Source organism: Ixodes scapularis, unplaced genomic scaffold, assembly GCF_016920785.2.
Source record: "Ixodes scapularis isolate PalLabHiFi unplaced genomic scaffold, ASM1692078v2 PGA_scaffold0__279_contigs__length_252992795, whole genome shotgun sequence".
Lineage (NCBI taxonomy): Eukaryota > Metazoa > Arthropoda > Arachnida > Ixodida > Ixodidae > Ixodes > Ixodes scapularis.
This window is the reverse complement of record NW_024609835.1, coordinates 91,424,404-91,448,762: the sequence shown is the minus strand read 5'-3', so window position 1 is coordinate 91,448,762 and position 24,359 is coordinate 91,424,404. Positions and strand designations below refer to the sequence as shown.

The following is a 24,359-nucleotide window of genomic DNA, read 5'->3' as shown; positions in this document are numbered from 1 at the left end:
TAAATCTTGCCATCCTCGTAATTTACAAGAACCGAAATTTAACGCTTATAAACATGTCTCTAAATGTCCGCATCCAGCGAAACGAAATGGTAATATATTTTGGATATCTGCGTGTCTTTCTGGTTTTGTTTGAACAAATAGTAACCGCTTATCGTTATCTGCTTTTTAAATAATTACAATTAGTGCTAATAACTGACATATAAACAATATCGTACATGTAATTTTTATCGTGTCGGGTATTGTTTAGGCAAAGACAAGTGTATCTGTAAACAGTACACATATTTATTATCTGTACAACCTGCCGAAATTCAATAAATCATTTAAAATATCGAACCCAGAAATGGCGGAATATCTGGGTTATCGAAGGATATTTAATTGCCCAAAGAAATCTCGCAAATAAAAAAATTAGTAAAAACAAAAAAAAGACTTCTATTTAATTATTTTGATTAGACATCCTAAATTACGGCTCCCTTAGTGAAAATTGTAGTTTTCTTTAAGCGCCTTTAAACTTAATTTATTACGGTCTTTAAATGGACTTGTGGATGAGGTGTATAAATTAACGTAAAATATTGTCCTATGGAGCATACTATGTATTATTTCGCTATTACTATGGCTCTCTGCCATATTAACTGTAAAATCTTCATTTGTCCCATTTTGTTTTTACAAACATTACGTCACTATACCCAAAACAATTTACCCGTGAAAGTATTTCTACGCATTGACATTGTTGTGGGTTGTCGACAGTAGTATGCTAGAAATGATATCCAGTTAAAAATATCTGTAACACGATAATAAACAGTTAAATTGCACATCAGCGAAATATTATTTCCAATATTCAACATGTTTTAAAATAAATTAGATGCTTCTGCTTTGTGCATTCTTGTGTAACTTTTGAATGTATGCTGTTCTATAATTCGAAGCATCCAAATTGATAATTATAATTTTGCAATTTTGAACGCGTGCTTTAATTGAAGGATCCCGAATAGCTGGGAGTTTAAAACAGCTTCATATATACGACCTCTTCATATGTTTCATCAGTGTTGCGGGGTCACTTCTTGACGAGTCAACGTCTCTGAAGAATTAAAAGCAATATTTACATGAACTGATCTAAAGACCTAGGTTAGAGAAACAGTAAACCATAACAATGTGTCACTTATTTCTCCCAAATGCAAATTCCCAAATACAACAGCAAAACTACAAAGTCTGATTGATCTTATCACGTGCATTAAGAACGCGTAATCATATCAACATAATATAATACGCACGTTTGGCGGATCCTTCCTTTATGTAGAGCCTTGGAGGGAAAATACAAACGTCGCCACGGAGGTACTGGCACGTTTCTATACGCTTGAGGACCGCCGGATCTTGCTTTTGTGAGAATGCTAGACGAATAACGAAGTCCTCTCTGAAAGCAGCATATAAATTCACGTGAATAAAATAGTTTGTTACGTGACTCTGATATTAAAAATTACAAGGTCAAAAGATATCCTTCCATAATTTGTGTTTATATTTTTAATTCCCACATCATAGTCATTACTGTAAATCCACGGTATAGTATGAAACCCATAAAAATGCGAATAAGGTAGGAATAATCGCAATGTTCGAGATGATAATGGGTATCTTAAATTATATCTTATCAGTATATATACTGCTTTCTGCTATTTATTATATTAAAATATATCAGTCACTTTTGATGACAGATATAGCTTGAAACACAACCTTTATAACAAAAAAAACAACAGTAAGTGCATGAATTATTAAAAAACATATGTCCATCTGACAGCATTGGTCATTCATGCCTTTTGAGATGAATAACGCAAATTAAAAGAAATTAATAAATATTTTACCCTACCACTATTCATATATAACTCGCAGCTAAGTTTTAATGTGTTCCAAAATAAAACATTTACATAAAAAAACTTATTGGGTGATCAGATCAACGAAAGGGTGGCTGGTCGACATGCTTAAATCCACTGATGTTTTTATATGCCATTGTCTAGTGTCTGGTATAAACGAATCCACACATAGTCTTGACCAGAAAAAATAAATCGGGGAAAGTCGCAAGGCATGAAGAGGTGGACAGTTGCATTAACGCGCACTGATGGAGGAGGCACGTTTCAAAGTGAATAACTAAAACGATAAGATCAGGAAGATTTTAATACTTTTAGAAACAAACTATGGTTACAGCTTGCTTGTAATATATAGTCATTATATTTATTTAAATTACATTTATATTTCTAATAGTTGCCAACAAGCCTGCTTGAACGACAAATGGCGAAATTTGGAGCCCTGCATTTCATGAAATAATTTAATCACCATCATATACTTTTCAGATAATATTCTACTTATAAATGGCCATAATTTAAAATATATATTATGTCACTGAGTGATACGATAGCCGTTATATATTTCCGCCAACATGGGGGAAAGAGTCAGATAACAAAAAATCCCCGTGCGAATAAAAAAAAACACCACCTTTGATTTTGTTTTAGATTTGGGAACCCTCTCGTACTTTATTTCAACATTCCATTCTATTAGAAACATGTTGCATTATTTAGTTGAAAAAGAAGACATAACTCCCCAAAAGAAGGTCCTTTTTCAAAGCCTACACTTAGCAGTTCTGTATACGAGAAGTTACTCTAGGTTCCAGTTTCAGGAAACTAACACTCATCTTTACTACATTTTTATTCAGATGAGGTCACTAACAGCTAGACCAATCGGTCACACAGTAAAAGTGAGAAGAAACTGTGTACAGCTTTTTGCATACAGCGTACAAAGAGGTATCATATTAGAGACTAGTGATTCGAGAAAAGATGATGCAGTGCGACGTTTTACATTCCGGTATATATTATATTTAAAGTCAAAGAAATAGCTTTACTTCCCCACACAGAAATAAATATAGAATACTAAAATTGTTTAGGTTAGCTATGTATTTCCGGGGACAAGCCATTTCGGGTGAGGGGTGCCACCGCGCCGGACTGTAAGAGCTTGGACACTCTCGGTGTACGAACGGATCGTGGCAAGCCGAGATATTTTATCCTGCTTGACGATAACGTTTCGTGGTTCTCATATGGTGATAAGATAAAGATTATAAGCTATCATAAAGTAAAACAGTAGGTTAAATACCCCGCGAAGAAAACTGTGATAAATAAGATGTCCCTGCATCCAAAGTGAGCAGTCCTTACGGAATCAAATTTGGCACTTTATGCTGAGGCTTTCTTTGATGTACTCATTTAATAAAGTTTCTTCTAATCAGATCCGACTGTCCGTGCTACATATATGTCACAGGTTTTTTTTCTGTTAACGACTAGCTCAGCCACCAACTGTGAAAAGACTGAATGCCAGGAAAGGCGTGCACCGTCAGCCACTCTTACTTTTTTGTTGGCGATGCCGAACAACCTCGTTTTCGTCCAGATACACAAGATGCACCCAGTTTCTCGGATTAAACGCTAACCATTGTCGTGGCCGTCTGAATGGCGTTTATGGAACGTTCTGTCAGGTTGTTCAGCGTGGCCTGGTGCTTCATGAGTCCTCCAACTCCGTCGCATTCATTTTCCCATTTCCAGGTGAAGAAAATAAGCACTGGGCTTGTGGGCAATCTTTCAGTGCAAACTGGTGAAGCTGGTAGCAATTTTTAAAATGACTGGCGGCCCCGTCTCTTAAGTATGTCACGTGCGAGTATACCGCAACGTTGTCTTCAACCCACTCTTTCACTTTTTCTAGAGACAAGCACGTGTGAGCGGCGTTGTTACACACGTCCTTACTGATGATAGCAAAGATGTTCGTACATTTTCTTGTCGTCACTACGCATGTAAATATCGTAACTTTTTTCCCACAAGCCCTAAACTCGTTCAATACAAAATCGAAGCCGAAAGTTGGCAGAGCTCGCCAATTGGACGGCGGAGGCAGAAGCGCGAAGTCATCGTCGTGATAGTCGAATCGGCGCGTTCCGTGAACTTCGGCCTCAACTTTGTGCATGAACAGTTTAGAGCCCCAGTGATAGGCTTGAACTTTGTCAGGAAGCAGGATGTCCAGCTTTCAGCAAATTCGAAATGAAATACAATGCTCCCGCGTTGCGTGTACTGCTTTTCATCGTAGCTCGCTTTATCTTGCGTTTGTCGGATATGGTTGTGAAATATCCAACTTTCAACCGTTGCTTCAATGACTTTTAGAAAAGTCTCAGGATTCAATGTTTTTTTTCACTAGGTCGCCGAACTCCCATGTTGAAAGCACAATCTCTTCATCCTCTGGGAGATGAAGTTCTTCGAGTGTAACAGACTGGCCTTTTGGGCAGCGATCACAGTCTCATTAAACACAGACTTGTTAGTGGGTCACACAGAAATGCTATGTTTATTTCACCAGTGTTGAATGTTGAGCGGGTAACGTTCTCTACAGTGGAAATACAAAGGTAATAATTGGTGCAGCGCACACAAACGCACACTTCCTGGTGTGGAACACATTTGACCCATCTAGGGCGCAAGGAATAAAATTTCGTTAGCCGAACGCTGAAATAAGGATGCTTTTCTTTGTATACACGAAAGGCCTCTCGGATTGAGCGTGTCAGGAAGCACTTTGGCACGAACGTTTTCTCCCCTTCAAGCATGAGACAGATCACGTCCTTCTGGTTGGGACCTTGTGGCGAACATTATAGCTCGTCTTTCGTGAACTACTCTAGAGCAGCAAACATCTTTTCAGGGCTCACTTTGCGCCTCGTGTAAGGATCCGGCTCATACCACACGCCATGCTTTTCCTTACCTAGAGCTTAAGAACTGTAGCCATGTTAATCTTTCCCAAATCAACATGGTGACAGTGTTTACGCTCTATTGTATTAAGGCGGGGCTCAAGCATTTGGGGATTCTGCTGTCTGTCGGTGTGCCCCTTTGTGCCTGATATTATCACCCGTGACGCCAGTGAGTGTTATGGTGACAGGCACGACTGCTCAGTAAAGAGGTATCGGCGACCATAGTTACTGGTTGAAGTGAACCCCCTCATCCTTGACAGCGAGCGAGGAAATTCGAAAAAATATTGTATCAGCTGTTTTTCTAGAACTAGCAACGAGTGTCGTCTGCTACTTCCCTCAACTATTGCGCCATGATCGTGATCTTCGTGAAGAAATGATTGAATATGTTTTTATTCTAGATATAACTCAGGGATATATAAGAGAGAGAGAGAGAGAGATGGAGATAAAGGGGAAGAGAGGAGAGCATATAGTGTCGTAGAAAAATGAAGTAAACAAAGTTCCCAGTGGCCGATGGCTGCAGGTTATTTACTCTGATCACTAGTTCGTAATATGATAGCTCTTTGTACACGGTAGTTTCTCCTCACTTTTACTGTGTGAACCATTGCGATAGTTATCAATGGCCTCATCTGAATAAAAATATATAAAATACGCGAGATAGTTTCATGAAACTAGAACTCAGGGTCACTTCTCGTATAGGGCACTGCTAAGTGTAGGCTTTGAAAAAAGACCCTACTTTGGGGAGTTGTGTGTTATTTCTCAACCAAATAATGCAACCTGCTTTAATAGAAATTAATGCCGATATAGAGTATGAGAAGGTACCCAAATTTAAAAAAAAATATCGAAGGTGGTGTTTTTTTTTATTTGTATCAGACTTTTTTGTAGTTTGATTTTTTCTCCACACTTGCCTAAATATATCCCGACTATAGCATCACTCAAATACATAATATATTTTTAAATAATAGCCATATACAAGTAAAATACTATCTGAAAAATATATGATCATGAGTTAAGCCTTTCGTCGTTCAAGCAGGCATGTTTGGCAATTTTTAGAACAATATACGTAACTTAAATAAATGATATTACTATATAAAATAATCAAACTGTACTTATGGTTTGATTCTGAAAAGTATTAACATTCTCCTAAATTTATTGTTTCAGTTATCCACTTTCAAACGTGCCCCCCATCAGTGCGCATTAATGCAACTGCCCACCTCTTCATGCCTTGCGATTTTTCGTCTCCCCAAATTTTTTTAGGTAAAAACTAAGTTTTGATTCTTTTATACTAGACACTAGACAATGGCATAAAAAATATCAGTTTATTTAAAAATGTCGACTAGCCACCCTTTGGTCGATCTTATTTGAAATCACCCTAGTAGTCCAATAAATTGTGTAATGTATTGTGTTTTTACTCAACTAAATTTAAAATAATTTTATCTTTGAGTAAATATTTCTAAAAAAATTTAGGCACTTTTTTCACTTTAGTTATCACACACTTTAATTTAATTTATTTTCCTTATTCGTACTACAATGCACTCTCAGAAATATCCAAATTTATTTATCATTTTATTAGTCCCTCTTTTAAAAACACTCTTTAATTTCCATTCATTTTACTTATCGGCAATACATCCTCAGAATGATCCAAACAAGAAAGTTTGTATATATAGGAAAGCTAAAAAAACAAACAGCTAAATGTAAAAAATGAATTAGCGAGAAACCACACACGCGTGCTCAGGAATCAAACCTAATGTCTCATGTCACTCATGTTACTAGCATAAACACGACTTGCTAGGAGTTGAAAAAATAAAAATTTAAAACTTAGGACGAACAGTGTATGAAAGGCATAATGAAACACCGCGGTTCAGAACAAAATAGCCTGCTGAAAGATGTAAGTAGGCACAGAATGCATAAAAGAAACTTACTTGCAACTTAAGAGGGTATCATCCACCAGTTGTGCTCCAAAAAGTGTCTTTAACTGTGAACAGTAAAAACAAAATATTGTTGTATTCCAGCTCTCGCAGGTTTTGCATCGAATGAATGATATAATACATTATTTCTATAAGTTATTATAGACCATAAAAATGCCCATGTGTCTACCTTCCCACATAATACTGGGAGAGCCAATCACCGCTATTTGCGGAGGCAGCTCAGGGAATCACGATGCCGAAACATATGTTTTATATATTTAGACCGAAAAACTCAGTCCGAGTTGTGACATTGCGCAGTGCAAGTGTGATGTTTTGCATTGCTTGATTCCACAACTCAGAGTGATTTTCTTTGTCTAAACGTGTGTTTCGGCATCGTGATTCGCTGAGCTGTCTCCGTAAGTTGCGGTGATTGGCTCTCTGAGTGTTGTGCTGGGAAGTAGACGCACTGACTTTTTTTAAAGTGTACTAGTTGAAGTTTGAATATAATAAATGCGTAACTATTAGTTCACATATTTAAGAGATTACGTTAATGAGATCAAACACACAGGCGAAAATTACATTTTTCTGGGCTTCAGCCCTGCGTATATCGACCGCCTACTCTGCACAATGAGAGCGACATAACTTTGGACTAGCGACGTCATTTTCTAGTTAAAAACAAACTGCTATCTGGTGGCCAAACTCACCGGCAGAACTAAGGTTATTCTCAGTGTGTATTTGGCATTACGTGGCTACAAGGTTTCGCTGATTGAAGAGGCAAATTTTTTTACTTCCTCGGTGGAAAAGTTCGAGGTATGCGTCTTGTCAAAGACTGTGACGCTAATGTTCCAGAATAGAGAGCTGTGCTACTCTTCACTAGCAGTTATCGTGGCGTCTACAGATAACTCAGCAACTCGTTTTATTCAGATAGGTTGGCTTTTTCGGTCAATGAAACTTAGCATTATATATAATAACAAATGCCGGTCATTAGAGCTAGCTCAAAGAAGAACCGGTCGGGCAGTGAAGGTGCTCCACAGAAAGCCAATGGCACGCTAGGCCGCTGGGAGCTGCGATTTCTTGAAAGTACGTGGGAATTGGGGGAGATAAGTAGCCTACATACAATGAACTGCCTAATCACTAACGTGTTTACGCTAACTTGTGTTACTGCTGACAGGCAGGAAATTAAATTATACAACTCATTAAATGTGCGTTATTTGGGACACACCGACGCACTTACCCCCGGAGATGCTTTGAGGGCAACGTCAACCGTAAGCCACGGACGGGCTGTTTATCAACGCTTCTGTGCCATGATTCATTTTAACCGTCACCTTAGCGTGAAATCGGCTCCCCATCAAACTAATGGGAAACTATCAGGTTTGTATTATGGGAACATATATCATCTCCGATGGAGCAAGAAAGAACAACAAGCAGTGAGAGAGTGCAGGCGAGCTGGTAATCAATCGACATCTTGTAAACCCTGAGATGGGGAACGATAAAAAAAAACGGACGAACACAACAAAATCTCAAGATTTTGTTGTGTTCGTCCGTTTTTTTTATCGTTCCCCATCTCAGGGTTTACAAGATAACAACAAGCGTTCTTTTTGAAGTGCAAAGATTTATCACAATAACGATTATTTAAAGAAAACGGTACCAAGGACTTTCCGGCCATGCTTAAGCTATGTAAATACATTTCTACCATAAATAATACTAGTCTCAAATAACCTTGTTTTTATCTTGCATATTCTACGATAAAATTAGCCGAAACTCCATTGGAAAAAGTTAAAAACACTATACATTTTTTATCCCACTGAAAAACGACAGTCCCGCTACACAGCAAAGAAAGTGGACAGCAATTTACTTAGTTTATTAGTGGCATCTTATTAATCTATTCTGAGCTAAATATTCCGGAATTCTAACGTGTACATTTTTAGCCTCGATTGGCATACTATGTAATATGAAATTCAGCCAAATATGAAGAATTTCAGGTAGACTTCTACATTTTTTTCTTGACCTCATCACCTACCGCACCTACTTATTTTTTGTCAAGCTGAATATTAAATGCTGTTATTACGAGTTGACAATATTCTCAGTTATATAAATGTTTATCAGTGAGTACACATTGCAAAATGGTGAATAAACTTGCCGCTTTCTGAATGTCTTCTTTTTTGCTTTCGCAGAAATCATCGGTGTAAGGTGACGTATCATTGGTACGGAAAGTCAGAATATATGAATATTTTTCTGCAAAAGAAACAGTGAAACTTTTTGTAGAAACAACATAAATGTGTCACTTTGCAACTTAAGTAATTCCTGCATCAATATGCATAGATTTTGTTGGATACGTTTTTATGTTCTCTTTCATTCATTCATTCATTCATTTATCTTTCGTGCTCATAAATGACAAGTAGCATAAGTAATGATGCACACAGTCAAAAGGAGCATACACAAGAAATCTACGTCATTTGCAACAAATAATATCTATTATAGAGGAACACGAAATGGGTAGCAGTTAAATATCAGCCATTGAACGCCTAAACGCTTGAACACTTGAAATGAAAATGGCGATGCTGGTTGTACTGAACGTGTTATAAAAATGTTGCATGTGGTTCATAAGACTGGACAGATTGATTTTTTTTAACTGAGAAAGTGGAATTTACTTTCAAAAGCACTCGCGCTACATGTTTAATAATAGCTGGTGTGAGGGTTGAACAATCAATGAGACCATGAACGCATTTATACAAAAATATTAGATTTCGCCCAAGTCTTTTCCACCTTAGTGTATATACAACCACATCGTATTAAAAGCCTGTTCTGGTCGTAATAAATACTGCGGCCAATGTAGCGATCATAAATATTACGAAAGAAACGTCTCTGCACGTTTTTTTTTTACCTGGTTAGCACAACCAATACCATTCCAAACGACCGAACTAAATTCAAGCTTGCTACGTACTAATGAAAGATACCAAATTAATATACAAGGTGACGTAGGAAATTTACGCGTTATTTTCGAAATAACGCCTACCGGCTGATAGGCAGCATTTGTAATGTTAAAACAATGTTCTTTGAATCACAATGATGAATCACTATATACTTCTAAATCTCTTGTGCATTCGACCATACGTAGAGGTAGGTCCTTAAGGTAGTAACAAAACTTATGATTTCCAATTTCTTAGAAAAGGGCATAACTACCGTTTTTTTTAGGATTTAGTGTGAACAGATTGCTGCAACACCAATGGTCTACAGCATTAACATCTTCGAGTAGCATTTTACAGTCACATATAGATGAAGCCTGCCTAAACAATTTGATGTCGTCAGTATATTGCATAATATGTGAATGACGGACACAAGAACCTAGAATATTTATAAATACATTAAATGAATTGTCCCTTTTATGGACCTCTGGGGAATACCAGAAGAAGACACCGTAAGGTCTAGATGATATTCTAATATTCGAACGAAGTTTTTGTTTCAATCAGATAGTTTGAAAAAATGACAAATTTAGTTATTTACTCCATGTACCCCCAATTTATGTAAAAGAATTGAATGATTCACCAAATTAAACACCTTCGACAGATCAAAGTATATGGGAACTACCTGCTCACACTGGTCGTCAATTGGCGAAATGAAGTCTAAAAATGACACTAGATTGGTCTCTACAGACCTGCCAGAGAAGAGACCATGTTGTGAAATGCTAATTTTGCATTAAAAAATTGTGATAAATGTTCCAAGAAAACGATTTTAAAAACTTTCAAAAAAGCACAGACCAAGGATACCGGTCTGTAATTCTTTACGTCAACGGTCTTGCCACCTTTGTGAACAGGCACAATGACATAATTTTTCCAAAGTTCGAGAAAAGTGAAACTTCATAGAGACAAGTTGAAATTATGCGTTAATATTTGCGTTAAAATTGAGGAACAACCTTTAACAATAAAGATTGGGATGTCATCAAAAGCCATTGATAGCGTGGGTTTAGTCTTTTTGTAGCAATCTCAATTTCAGCGTTCTTAAAAGACGTAATTGTAAGGTTATTATTACACTTGTTATTATCATCCGGCGTGCATGACGCGGCTTGGTTAGAGAGTAAACAAATTCGAAATAATCAACGAATGCGTTTGACACACATGCAGGTTCATTCAGCACCTTACCAAATGCGTCACATAGGCTTATCGCAGAAGAGGACGTGGTCATGCGATCATTGTTGTACCGCCAGATATACTTGAGTTCACGGTTTAAGCTGCGTTCAACTGACTCGCGATAGGATTCCTTGTCCCGCTTGATGAATAGTTTAGCTAACGCTCGTGATTTCGAAAACTTATTGTAACAGAAGTGTGTTCGTTGGACTTTATATTTTCTATGACAGTGCAGTTTTTTTGTAAGCTCGGACCTAAGCTCGTAAGGAAACCGATGAGGATATCGCGATTAACCACGACGCTTTTTGGAACAAACATTTTGATGGCGTTCTTATTATAGTTAGTAACTCGAGAACAAAATTTGCAATACTTATTTCATATACTGGTGCCCAATCAACGCTATCTAAAAATATGAAAAGGCCAAGATAATTACCTCTATCAAAACCGAACGATTCATAGCTTGTATTCTTTGCTCTCCTGAAGGAAGCTTTGAAAGAAGCGGAGAAGGGGACGGTGCCACTCATCGGGTGATTAAGGGGCTTAAACACCGGTACGAGGGCATGAACGTAAAAGTGCACTAGAACCAGGTCCAGTACGGTTTTCGCCGGGTTCTGAAAGCCATTTAACTGCTTCAATCCTAGATAGTTCACAGAATACAGTAGAGTGTTCACCTTGGATGTTACACAGCCACAAGTAGAGAAGAAATTCCAGTGAAAGGGGATCTCCGGCAAAATATTTATGGTCATTGATTTTTATAAAATATTCACTATAAACGCAATTATAGACTATTTTAGGTGTGTCTGCGAAATACTTAAATAAAATATTTATTTTCTTGGGAGAAAATTAAGTTTGAAGTTTATACGCACACCCCCGAATCAGTTGCTGCCCCTCTACTGGTAACAACAAGCAGGGATACCAGTGACATCAAATGCTGTATGTAAGGGCAGATGACGCTCCCTACTGCACGGCGTTGTGCGTTGTAGTGATAATGAACGTTGTGGTATTGCGAATCGCGCCTGCTTCAGGCTGTTTACGTCATACCATGGAGGGTGGGGTAAATAGGTGATGTGCTGTGGGGTACAATAACACTGAGAAGAAATGTAGCTGAGTGACATCTTATTGGTTTACGACTGAGAAGTCTCTGCGATGGAAGTGGGTCCATGAAGACCGACGCCAACTCTGGCTCCTAGCATTCGCGTAGTGACGGAAGACAGTTCATATCTTGCTATAAAATAAAACTTTCCATGCCGTTCGGCTTAGAAACGGCATCTGGGTTCACATGTCGACGGATCGCGAATTCACCCACACGAGAGGTCCCCTGGATGTGGTGCCGGCACATCGAATGCGAGCGGCGAATCGTCTGAAATTACGTGCTCAATATTTTAAAGTATTTTTTGGACATTGCTTGACTAGAACGAGCTTGATGAATCGTATTCCATTATTTTCCATGACCAACCACGACGGCCTTCTGACTGCTTCTGGCGCGGGAAATACAGGCTCAAGCTCCCCATGTCTTGATGTTTATACAACATCTGTCGTCACAGCAGGATGGCGAACGATCAAAGTTGCATGCTAGTTTCGGTTTGGGTTATTTCAAATTTTAACCATTATAAATTTTACAAAAAAAAAGTGTTTTGGGCAATTTGTTTGCTGTTGTAGGTTCAGTTTCTTCTGCTCTTTCAGAAAATGTGTTTAGTTGAGAAAGATTATTGACGCGGACCTCTATGGCCGATTCTCACGACAAACTGATCCGCGGACTGATTAATTGCTTGACGGCACGTCCGCGGCTTGTACGTCTCCCAAGCGCATCCACACGAAGGAAACGACGAGCAGACGCCAGCGAGGACGGACCGAACCTGTTCGTCACGCAGAAGTGCCGCGGAGCTCCAACATTACACTGTGGCACCATTCTCTGAGAGAAAAATCGACGTTTTGCTACAGCCATAAAGAATCGTGCGCACCTGTTACGTACAGGGGGAGAAAGAACACCTTCATAGGCTTTGCGGGAAGCGCCACTAGCTTTACTAACCCAAGATATATCATTGGCACAGGCATGGTCCTGCTCAAAAAAGCTTCGGTGTAGAAGCGACGAAGTTTTGGAATCACGGTTGGGTGTTTGGAGATGCCTTCACGCGCTCCGCGCTCGACTACAACACTTCAGTAAGCCACAGCCACAAAAAAAGGTCTTGCCGGGTTAAAGGCTGATTGGACGTGCAAAAAAGATCACAGAGTTTTAGACGAGTTTTGAAAAACCCCTCCTTGACATGAACCCGAAGGAATACCGGAACCTGCGTCGTGTCAGCCGGCAAAACGTTCAGCAGCTTTTTTCACGCGTAGAACCGAGAACCGCGCTATAAAATGAAACACCTAACGCACAAAATACAATGCTGCATTGCCCCCCAAAAATTAACTAGTGAAAAAGCTCTCGGCCAATTCAGTCCGCGCGTCCGCGGACGAGGTACGGGTCACTGGAATAGGCGACGTGACAGTCATGTGGTATACGGAGTGCGGACGAAAATCTCGATTTGGTCCGTCGTGTAAATCGTCCACACACGTTCGTTCACTTTGAAAACTCAAAAAATCTCCAATTGAGTTTTTTTTTTTTTTTTAAGAAGCAGAACATTGTGTGATCTCGAGTAAAATGGTGGGATGTCGACATCTTATTCACATAGGTTTATGCCATTGTATCGCCACTAGTAGAAACAAATTCGAATATAATATTATTTTCCGAAGGATTTCTGGAAACTAAAATTTGTAGACTATGAAGAGGTCTAAACTTGCCTAAAAGTGCGCCGCCAAAGTTGTTTATTGAGTATTAAATAACTTATATACCAAGTAATATGGCTATACGTTCAGTGACGTAATATACTTGGAAAGGATATGAATTAGTTCTTCGAAATATTAGTTCTTGCTAAATTTATTACGGGCATTGCGAAAGCAGGTACCTTGAAAAAAAAATCATTTATCCCAGGTACGATTTATGGTGTTTTTATTCATGTTTTTATTCATGTTTTTAAAACATATTTCGTAATGGGATTGAGGAAGGATGTACATCACCACAACAGAGCGCTTTTTCAACTGCACGGGCGGTGTCTTGTACGTAAAACGATTCCGGCTACAAGCTAATTAAATTAAGACATGATTTTATTTCATTATTGTTCCTATGGTTCCATTAAAACAGCTATAAAATAATGTGCACCTAGAGGAGAAAAGTACTTAATAAGTTTACTTAAATTGTTTACATGATGGTTGCTTTATATAACCGTTTTTTAAAAATTTTACAAAACTTTTTGTGAAACACATTTACTATTACGGATATTAACAACTTTAGGTGTGACACTTCAATCCTTCACTAAACGAGACTCATATTTAAAAGAAGATCATCTCTTTATAGCAGACAAAATATGAAGTGCCACATGGCGGAACCTTGACATTTTTTTCCTTAACACGGATTGCCTAATTATATTTAAATGTGATATCGCATAACAGCGACCGGGACTAAAACATTATTATGATGAACAAGGGGGTTTCGTCTGTTAGCACCCTACTGAAGTGCTAGCTTCCTTTATGTATTATTCATCCGTCTTATTTTATGGTTATGTATTTATCACTGTCACATGATACGTCTGTGATTGTTGTAATGAAGAGAACATTCATATGTTAACAGATGAGCATAAAATTAAGCTCGCCACAATTTATGATTGGATCCTTCCTAAATCTTCTCAAGTGCTTACTTGTACCCATGGGTGACGTGTTAGGGTTACAACCCCAATTGCGAGTAATATATGGCAGGGAATGCGACCCTCTAAAGTACTGTTTTTAGGCATATACTCTCTTTAGTCAACTGTAAACGCTGTGGTGAAGCCTGCATTTCTGGCCCAAAGATTGGGTCAAATTAAAACGCCAATTATTGAACGTGTATTCTATAGCATAAAACAAAATGCCTGCCAATATACATACCATGGGTTACCGAAATTGGTGAAATGAGAAGATGAGCAGTTTGAAATAAGGTGATCCCAATTCACTAATGAACAGTACGAAAGTCTCGTTTTTAATCCGGCAGAAATAATTGTTTTGAAAAATCTGTAGTAAAAAGAATGGTTATTTTCGCAACTAACGGCCAATTACATTTGTTTTCAAATGATCAAGTAATATAATTAAATGCTTTTTAACAAAGAGTAAATGTGATCGTAATTGATTACTTTTCTTTGAGCAACATGTACACGACTGCTCCCAAAAAGCCAAGCCAAGATCCGTCTCCGAAGGAAACCTGATGCGCGAAGCTGACGTTCGCGGGCGAGCACGTGACCCTTCCTTTTTTTCTCGGCTTCTGAGATGTCTAGCGCAACGCAACTCTTCTGAAAGTTGAGCCAGGTTCAACTCTCTAGCGTCGTGGTACAATCGGCGCTATTGGACAGCGCGGGCGCTGCACGATTGTGCTGCTCTTACCGCAACCAGCCACTTCTTGCCACAAGGACGCCGTTCCGTTGCAAACGCGTTCGAACGGAAATGTGTGAATGGACTTTAAGTTTACTTGTTAGCGAGAGTCGAACATTTTACGTTTTTATATATTGGTTTTTGGAACAGCAAGTGTAATTACAGTTCCAAAACAATTTTTATGATATGCTAATGAAATTTAAGCAATTTGGTATTGCCAACAGGCTTCGTGGTGTTCGGTTTTCGCGTTCCTCTCGCCTGATTCCGGAACCGCCATGCCGAAACACCACAATAAATTACATCCTGTATGATAAATGGAGATCTGTGACGTCGTTTTGTGTTTCTAGCGATCATCCTGGAGGCGTCTGCTTGCTGCTTGTGCTGATACTACGCGTCCGATATAAAAAAATATATGTCCAAACTAAATACGCAGATCTTCCATGCATCACTGTGAACAATAGTTGCGGCGCTCTCTCTGCGTCTCGTTCTGAAATTATTTGTAAAAATAAAAAGCTAGTAATTGAATTTGTCGTATACAATAGCCCCATCGACAATTGTTTTATTTTGTATAGCACTTAAGAATAACTCCCTTCAAAAATTATTTGCAACCTGACTCTATAATTCAATGACTAACAAAGTGAATTAGCACGTGTGAATAATTAAGCAAAATGACCTTGGTGGCAATAATAATAATAATATTCATTTTCTTCTGTGCCAAAAAGCATCCTCGCAGTCGACTGTGCGGTGCGCAAAACAAAAGCAGCATTTATAGATATAACAAATACAACCGTATATAAGTCATTAATACTTTTAAAACAAAAAACCAAGAAGATGCTGACTAAGGGAATGCGCTTATAATGAAGACATACATTCGCGTACGTGCTCAATGACATGCCGGGGGGGGGGGGGGGAGGGGAAGGGGAGAAATATATCAGGTGCACGAACAACATTCAAAACAGTCTAATGTACGCTAAGCCCGATTAGCTCTCAGGGAAGCATTAATCCTTGAATTTGACACTACTGTCTTAAATAAAAGCATTCTAATCACACAAAGCACCTGGTTATAACCGCTATTCACTCTGACTGATATTTGTTCCCCAATCTGTGTACATACATTGCGTCTAGTGGGCATACAGCACTGTTATGTTAAAATTGTGAGTGTGTTTCATTCGTTCTACCCCAGAGCAGAAGCTGTTTAATAAAATTTGAACTATGAATCTCGTTTGTTTTCTAGTTCAGTTTTTGTACAAGGTGTTTGTACACGGTTAAAAAGCCGTGTACGCTACAGTAATGCAGGTTTAGCAGGTGAGTAATACGGCTAGGTTGGCATATTATAGAGGGGCAATTGCCAGGATAAGTCGGCTAGTAAAATAAGAGGTGGTATTTGGTCTTTAATTGGGAAATATAAACATGCTTCTAATTAAAAACTTGTTGCGCGTCTTTGAGAGCCACCAAATCATTCAACTTCAGAACACTTCGAGCAGGTTGGAAGCGCATTGAAGCGCTAAAGTTACCACCCTTGCTGCACGACGTTCAAGGCTTCCGGTACGACAACGCGACCGCTCGGTTTCTCCGTTTCTTCTCCGGGTTTTGTCTACGTCAGCCTCGGGCCTTTTGCACGAGTAGTAAAGGTCTCGGAATAGTGCGCTTCTCACGGTGCTCAAACTCTGTATAAAAATTTCTAATTTAGTGTTTTTGATTATGCTCAACAAGTTATGTAATTAAGACCTTATGTTTATTTTCAGTCAATAAAACGGTAATTACTAAATGTCAGTTAATTATCTCACTTCTTGTGACGATTAGCCTCCAATCTAATGTCTCCCTTATCATATAGCTCTCCTCCACTGACCGCATTAAAGTAGCTTTCACGGCTTTGTTTCTAAAACAAATCTGTAAAGCTATAAGAAAACACCCGGTATAAATTTCGATTGCAGCATACTACAGGCGGGGATAGGCTAAGACAGGGGTCTCAAACTCATTCGAGTGTTGGAGCCAAATAGCCCACGCACGAAAGATCGAGCGCAAACAAGGCAGGGGGGGGGGGGGGATATTTTGCCATACTGGGACAACAAACGAGCAGAAGTAGTGTTTTAACTTGCAAACCAGCCGACTGCCCTAGAGTCACACCAGAGATCTTCTAGAGAAGGAACTTTCTACTCTGCTTTTTCTAAGCTCAACGTTTTGACATCTGTAGCTTTCATTTGCATGTCCGACTAGCTTGGGCCCGCACCTGATGTTATAACGTGATTTAAAACACCAGCATACAGGACTTTTTCAATAGAACAAGAACGAGCACAGCGTGCTTGCAATGTCGCAAAATTCGCTAAGGTCGACAGACATAGAAAGAAATACCCCTTCATTCGGCAGTTTTTGCTTTGCTGACAAATTTTATAGCCGTATTATAAAAAAATATACTTGTATCTTCAAGGTATTGTCTGACAGCTCGAAGCCAAAGCTAATCACTTTATCTTTAGTAGTTGCTCCTGCTAAGAGAGAGTTCGTGTGGCCGAGGTGCCTTCTTGAGCAAGAAGCTCGCGCTTGTAGCCTATAGTAAGTTACAGGTCAAGATGGTAGGGCTATGAAAAGGAAGGCCGGGGAGGACGAAGTAGATGAAATGCTGGAGAGAAAAGGAGGTTAACACCTCTCCTCTCCAGCATTCCGTCTGCTTCGTCCTCCCCGGCCCTCTTCTCTCTCGCCCTATCTCCTTGAGTTGTAACGGACTATGGCACGGCTATCGCTGAGCCGGTTCATTTATATGAGAAAGGGCTGATAAGCAAGTATTTAAACGAAGCAGTACTCTATTCAGAAGAAAATAGAGCGCAATATGTGTAAACACGTTATATCAGCAGAGCTCCTTTTCAAGCGGAAATGAATCGACGATATTAAACTTTTATTATTTTTTTGCGCATATAGCGCTAGAGGCATGAGAACGGGGGCTCGCAGCCGCGGGATGCACGCGGGCCGCGTCCCGGCGAGTCGCAGGTCGTGTGTTTGAGACCTCTGGACGAATGAACTAAACCAGTGCTCTGCCTCTTACACGCCGTTCTTGTCCTTTGCCGGTCTTTGGCTGCGCGTGGGACGAAGTGTTATCAAAGGCAAAAAGCTGGCGCTGAATGTTTACCATGGTACCGAAGGTAAAACAGTTCTGATCCGAGTTATGACACAACATCGAATTTTTCATCACTAGATCCCTTCCCCGCAGCCTGGTAAAAACAAAAACAAAAAACTAGGTAATCCTTTAATAATGAGGAGTTAGAAATTTAAAAACAAACAATATCATATCAGATATAAATTCAGCGATCCTAAGCATTACTTTGAGAAATTAGTTCACGAGCACAAAAGGATAGAAAGCATCCTAAAGTTGTTAAAACTAGCTTCCGTTTGCTTTGAAGAATCTTAAGACATATAAATGTAAACGTTTTAAGGACATAAAATAAATTATAATTGATTAACTACCTAAAAAGACACTCGATCTGATTGCGGCGAAAGCAATAAACAACATATAAACAACAATTTTAGACAGTAGCGTGGTAGGCGTTAATCTCTTACCTAGTCCGCAAGTGTTATTTCCGGCGGGGAAAAGAGGTCTTGCACAAAAACATTTTTCCGTTCCTAAATAAACCTCACAATTTGCGAACGGGTCGGAACATTTCTTGACAAAACATTCATCTGAAAGGCAATATGAATTCAGCTTGTTAACCAATTCTTCACTTTTGACAGCTGAAATATTAGGCATCAACGCAGGTATTTTTATTGCGTGTAGTTTGTAAACAGAAAACATACCTCACTTTAACATCTGATACGTAAAACCACGTATATGAATTTTGTTTTTAACAAACGCAGAAATGCTACTTTTTACGATGTAACCATTTTCTCTTAATATTTGATTCGGCTTCTATTGATATTCATAAAGGATTCCTTTCTAAATTTGCAATTGAGGAACGGATATGTTGCCGCCCATTTTGTCTAAATGAAATTCGCTTGCCATTCCCAGTGTCTCATGGGACTTCCTTTTCAGTTTTTAAACCTTCCCATTCTACGTTCCTAAGTTATCTAATTTACACCTGTATAACTTTTCTCATGCTATTTTAACAAACATAAATATTTATTTACACAAAACTTCAATAAAAATATTCTCACATGTTATTATAATATTTAGCACATTGTTTAACTCTCAGCAAAGAAAGAAGATTCGGCAGAAGATTATGCTTACCTACCCGTCGTATTTATTTTTACTTTTTATGGCTAAAATGTGTTCATAAAAAAGTTCATTAACTTTTCCTCTCATGACACACAATTGGCGAAGAACTGCCTGTTCACCGTGTAATTCGTTTTTTTAACCGCAAAATGGTCGAAGTCATAAAACTTTTTCGGTAATTTTGTTGAATCACAAGAAAAACAGACATTTTCTACAAATTATATTTCCATGCTTCCATAGCGTGTAAATGATGCATTATAAATATGTGTTAATATTTCAATATGAATAATTTATTATAATTTATTATGAAGTTATGCTAAGCAAAGATGGTTGAAACACAACATAGCAGAAATCGCAGCGTGATTTTAGAATTTCGGCTTTTGCTAAAAGCCTGCAGTTTTTCTGGTCAGTATTAATACATACTTGTACAAACTCCATCCTTCTCTTGTTGATGGCTCTTGCAACTGCATGTGACCTCCTCATTTACAATACCGCAGATCTGGTCCTTACGACAACGCTTTTTTTCCTCTTCATTGCAGACTCTTCTCTCTAAAAAAAAACAGAAAATACGAGGTAATTATAAAGAATGTTTTTCTTTCAAAGTCAATACCACAAACAAAAAGTTAAAGCAGAATGTCAATACCAAGCTAAATCATATACATCGCCTAAGATCGAAGTGTGTACAATAAATAGGTTAGTTTTTCGAAGTAGCACCCCCCATAGTCTTCTTATATATATATATATATATATATATATATATTTCTGTTTGTGCGTGCATACAATCATTGTTGCGAAGTTCCACGTTTTTGGCCCTATACACACACACACACACACATGTATATATATATATATATATATATGGGTGGTTTCATTTGAAATCGAACACGCTTGTCGGGGTAGGTCTTTCGATTTTTTTTAAATATATGTAATCGCCCCATTTCAACAAAACCGCTTTTCAATTTTTTTTTTTTTTTTAATATTTCGCTTCACAAAAAATTATTGAGTGGAGCAGGGTGAAAATCTGTTTTTTACTCCGTGATTTTTCTACCCAGTTCTTTACGCTGGTATGAATACGGGAAGGATACAAAACTCACAGTATCTTTTTCGCTCTTTTATGTTATATGAACTATTTTTTATTTCAAAGGGAAATACTTTTGTAGTTTTTTTATTAAGGTAAAAATGCCAAACATCATCTCTTTGACAATCCTGTGACATATTCAGAGCCTTGTAACTAATGAGTTATTATATTTGTCACCTATTAAATACTATGCAGGTGTAGCCCTATTCATGGGCTATTGACGGGCATAAGTTTTGTTTATTTTATTTTTATTGGATTTTTTATATAAAATTTGAAATTTCGTCGAAAATGAAATTAACCGATATTTTGAACTCACTTTATCAAGAAAGGCCATTTTTTATTTCGTTCAATTTTTTTATTATTCCTGCCGATCATATGAACTTTCAATTGGCTTGATGCGATTTCCCACTTTTTTGTTGTATCTTCTCTAGAAGTGATCGAAATCGCTCCCACGTGACAATGCGGTGACAACTTCAGGGCCTTGTAACCCATGAGTTATTATATATTGTCGCTTACCAAATACTATGCTGGTGTAGCCCTATACATGGAATATCGACGGGCATAAGTTTAGTCTATTTTATTTTCACTGAATTTTTTATATAACATTTGAAATATCGTCGAAAATGAAATTTATTGATATTTTGAACCCACTTTATTCAAAAAGGCCATTTATTATTTCGTTCAATTTTTTTATTATTATTGCTGCCGATCATATGAACTTTCAGTTGGCTTGATGCGATTTTCCCCTTTTCTTGTTGTATGTTCTCATGAAGTGATCGAAATCGCTGGCCGTTCTCTGAACGGCCAAACGCAGTTTCCGCAGGTGGGCTTCGCTGCAAAGACTATACTGCTTATTTGTTTTTTTCAAATGCAGCGGGTAAATTCATTTCGACTGAGAACACTCGTGCTTGGCTACATTGTATTTTATTAATTTTTAATGATGGCAACTGACATTCCTTAGTCTGATATTTAGCGGTGCAGCGGATGTTCCATTATCCGATGTTTAAAGCCAGGGCACAAAGGGCGGAGAAAACGGAACGAGCTCTTCATGTAACCAGACCGGGGTCATATACCTGTACAATCTTTGCATTAAGCTCGGTGCGACAAAGTGGAGAAACTAAAAGTCTACAGAGACATTAAATGACTGCTTTCGCTGCCTTCTATGCATGTGGGTATCCTTGCTTCTTGGCATCAGAGATATCGATCCCCAGTCTTAAACAAAACCCAACACTTTTATTTTTAACTGGACACACTCGTTCAAACAGAAGGGCCACCTTCTCAAGTTCTCGCTTTGGCTCCAGTTTTCGTTCTGTCCGTCTCGACTTACCACGCTGTTGAACTTCTCGGGTACATGCGACCGCTGCGGTACAAACTTCAGCTCGCCCCCGCGCTCGATCGTCTCCAGAGGCGACCCGATGCCGTTGTCAAAAGGTTCCAATATTGCGTTGCTCGTGAACTGGACTATTTAAATGACAACAACATATTGCTTTACAAGTGCAACCTAAATAAATTAGCGTTAATTAATACAAGTGACTATTTATCGCCAATTGGTGTTTGTCTTGTAAAAAATTGTCTTCGCTTCATGTAAACTCAGTCCGTTTTCCTCACTTTTTGTCTGCAAACTGATTTTCCTTCTTAAAGAGGAGCATGTGATATTACATATTTTTGATATACACGCTGACAATAAAGAACAGGTGATTACATGGTTATTTGATCGCACGCGACAAGACACATCATGGTTTGGCGCCCGTACCGGTGCTTCCTGGGTATAACGAGGATGGGCCTATAGCGCGATTGGCCGGGCGTGCTGTACGTGCCTTACAGCCTGTGTATATCACAAACAGATATATGAACCCGGTCTGGTTACATGAAGAGCTCGTTCCGTTTTCTCCGCCCTTTGTGCCCTGGCTTTAAACATCGGATAATGGAACATCCGCTGCACCGCTAAATATCAGACTAAGGAATGTCAGTTGCCATCATTAAAAATTAATAAAATACAATGTAGCCAAGCACGAGTGTTCTCAATCAAAATGAATTTAACCGCTGCATTTGAACACACAAATAAGCAGTATAGTCTTTGCAGCGAAGGCGACCTGCGGAAACTGCGTTTGGCTGTTCTGAGAGCGTGGGAGCGATTTCGATCACTTCTATAGAAAATACAACAAAAAAAAAAGGGAAATCGCATCAATCAAATTGAAATTTCATATGATCGGCAGCAATAATAAAAAAATTGAATGAAATATTAAATGGCCTTTTTCGATAAAGGGGTTCATAATATCGGTTAATTTTATTTTCGACGATATTTGAAATTTTATATAAAAATTCAGTGAAAATAAAATAAACTTATGCCCGTCGATATTTCATGTGTAGGGCTACACCCGCATGGTATTTGGTAAGCGACAAATATAATAACTCATGAGTTACAGGGCTCTGAAGTTGTCACCGCATTGTCTCGTGGGAACGATTTTGAATACCTCTAGAGAAGATACAACAAAAAAAGGGGGAAATCACATCAAGCCAACTCAAAGTTCATATGATCGGAAGCAATAATAAAAAATTTAACGAAATAAAAAATGGCCTTTTTTGATAAACTGAGTTCAAAATATCGGTTAACTTCGTTCTCGACGAAATTTCTAATTTTATATAAAAAATTCAGTGAAAATAAAATAAACAAAACTTATGCCCGTCGATAGCACATGTATAGGGCTACACCCGCATAGTATCTAATAAGTGACAAATATAATAACTCATTAGTTACAAGGCTCTGAAGATGTCACCGGATTGTCAAAGAGACGATGTTTGGCATTTTTTACGTCAATAAACAAAACTACAAAAGTATTTTCCTTTGAACTAAAAATAGTCCAAGTAACATCCAAGAGTACAACCAATTACTGTGAGTTTTGTATGCTTTCCGTATTCATACCAGCGTACAGAACTGGGTAGAAAAATTACGGAGTAAGAAACAGATTTTCACCCTCGGAGCGTGGAGCGAAAGCTTCCGCTGGGAACCTCCTAAGTTCGATCCCCGCCGCCCCCGTCCGTTTTGATCTGGATGAGTTTCGTACCGGCACGTGCTCGTGTGATCACTACTGCGTGATGCACGCTAAAAAATTACACCATCTTCCCGAGGGGAACCATGCGGTGATGCGGAGCATCGCGGAGTTTGCAACAACGTTCACGCGATGTGTGGTAACCAATGCAAGTTAACAACGTAATAACACGCAAGTTAACAACGTTACTAACACCTTTAATAACACCGTTAATAACGATCCGCGATGCTCCGCATCACCCCATGGTTCCCCTCGGGAAGATGGTGTAATTTTTTCCTTCATATCAGCGTCTGGAAACCCTGCAGTGCAACCCGCGGGAGCTTTGACATAAGAACATATGCAGATGAATGAACGGTAATTAATCCAATGAATCAAAGAATTTTTCATTGGTGGCGGCCAATAAAAAAATTTGGCGGGTTCCTGAAAGTTTTTTTCAGGAACCTGCCGAAAGCCAAAGTAACAACAGAGCCAGGACTTGAACTCTGGGCCTCCCAATGTCCGGTCGGGTGGGCTGATTTTAACACCACTCCACCTTGGCTTTCTGGGGTTTCCTATCTGCGTTATTAATGCACAAGAAACGAAAGGTATCCAATCGGAGGTGTTCTGGAAACACAGGTCGCCGCGTGGAACGCGGTACGACGCTTGGTCTCACGTGGTACGTTCTCGTTTCTGCTCCAGAAATCCTCCCACTGTTCTGTCTTGCCCCGTGTACCTGTAGTATTCTTTTTTTTTGAGCTTTTAAAGATGATACAGTGTATCCTCATCTCTAAAATATTCTTCTGCATATGTTCGTTTATATCCTCCTCAGAGACCACGTACGATGGTGT

The 24,359-nt window shown here is 38.7% G+C and overlaps 1 protein-coding gene across 11 annotated transcripts in view; it reads right to left on the bottom strand.

The window, feature by feature from the left end:
- The window catches only part of LOC8053521 (glycoprotein antigen BM86), a 63,129-nt gene that overhangs the window by 17,626 nt on the left and 21,144 nt on the right, over window positions 1–24,359 (bottom strand). For all 11 annotated transcript variants that reach the window (XM_040215119.2, XM_040215122.3, XM_040215121.3 and 8 more), the window contains exons 8-12: window positions 19,828–19,953; window positions 18,756–18,875; window positions 8,786–8,880; window positions 6,661–6,713; window positions 1,266–1,405 (exon numbers count right to left, since the gene is read on the bottom strand). In XM_040215119.2, coding sequence (XP_040071053.1) covers window positions 1,266–1,405; window positions 6,661–6,713; window positions 8,786–8,880; window positions 18,756–18,875; window positions 19,828–19,953 — 534 coding nt within the window. The remainder of the gene's footprint in view (window positions 1–1,265; window positions 1,406–6,660; window positions 6,714–8,785; window positions 8,881–18,755; window positions 18,876–19,827; window positions 19,954–24,359) is intronic.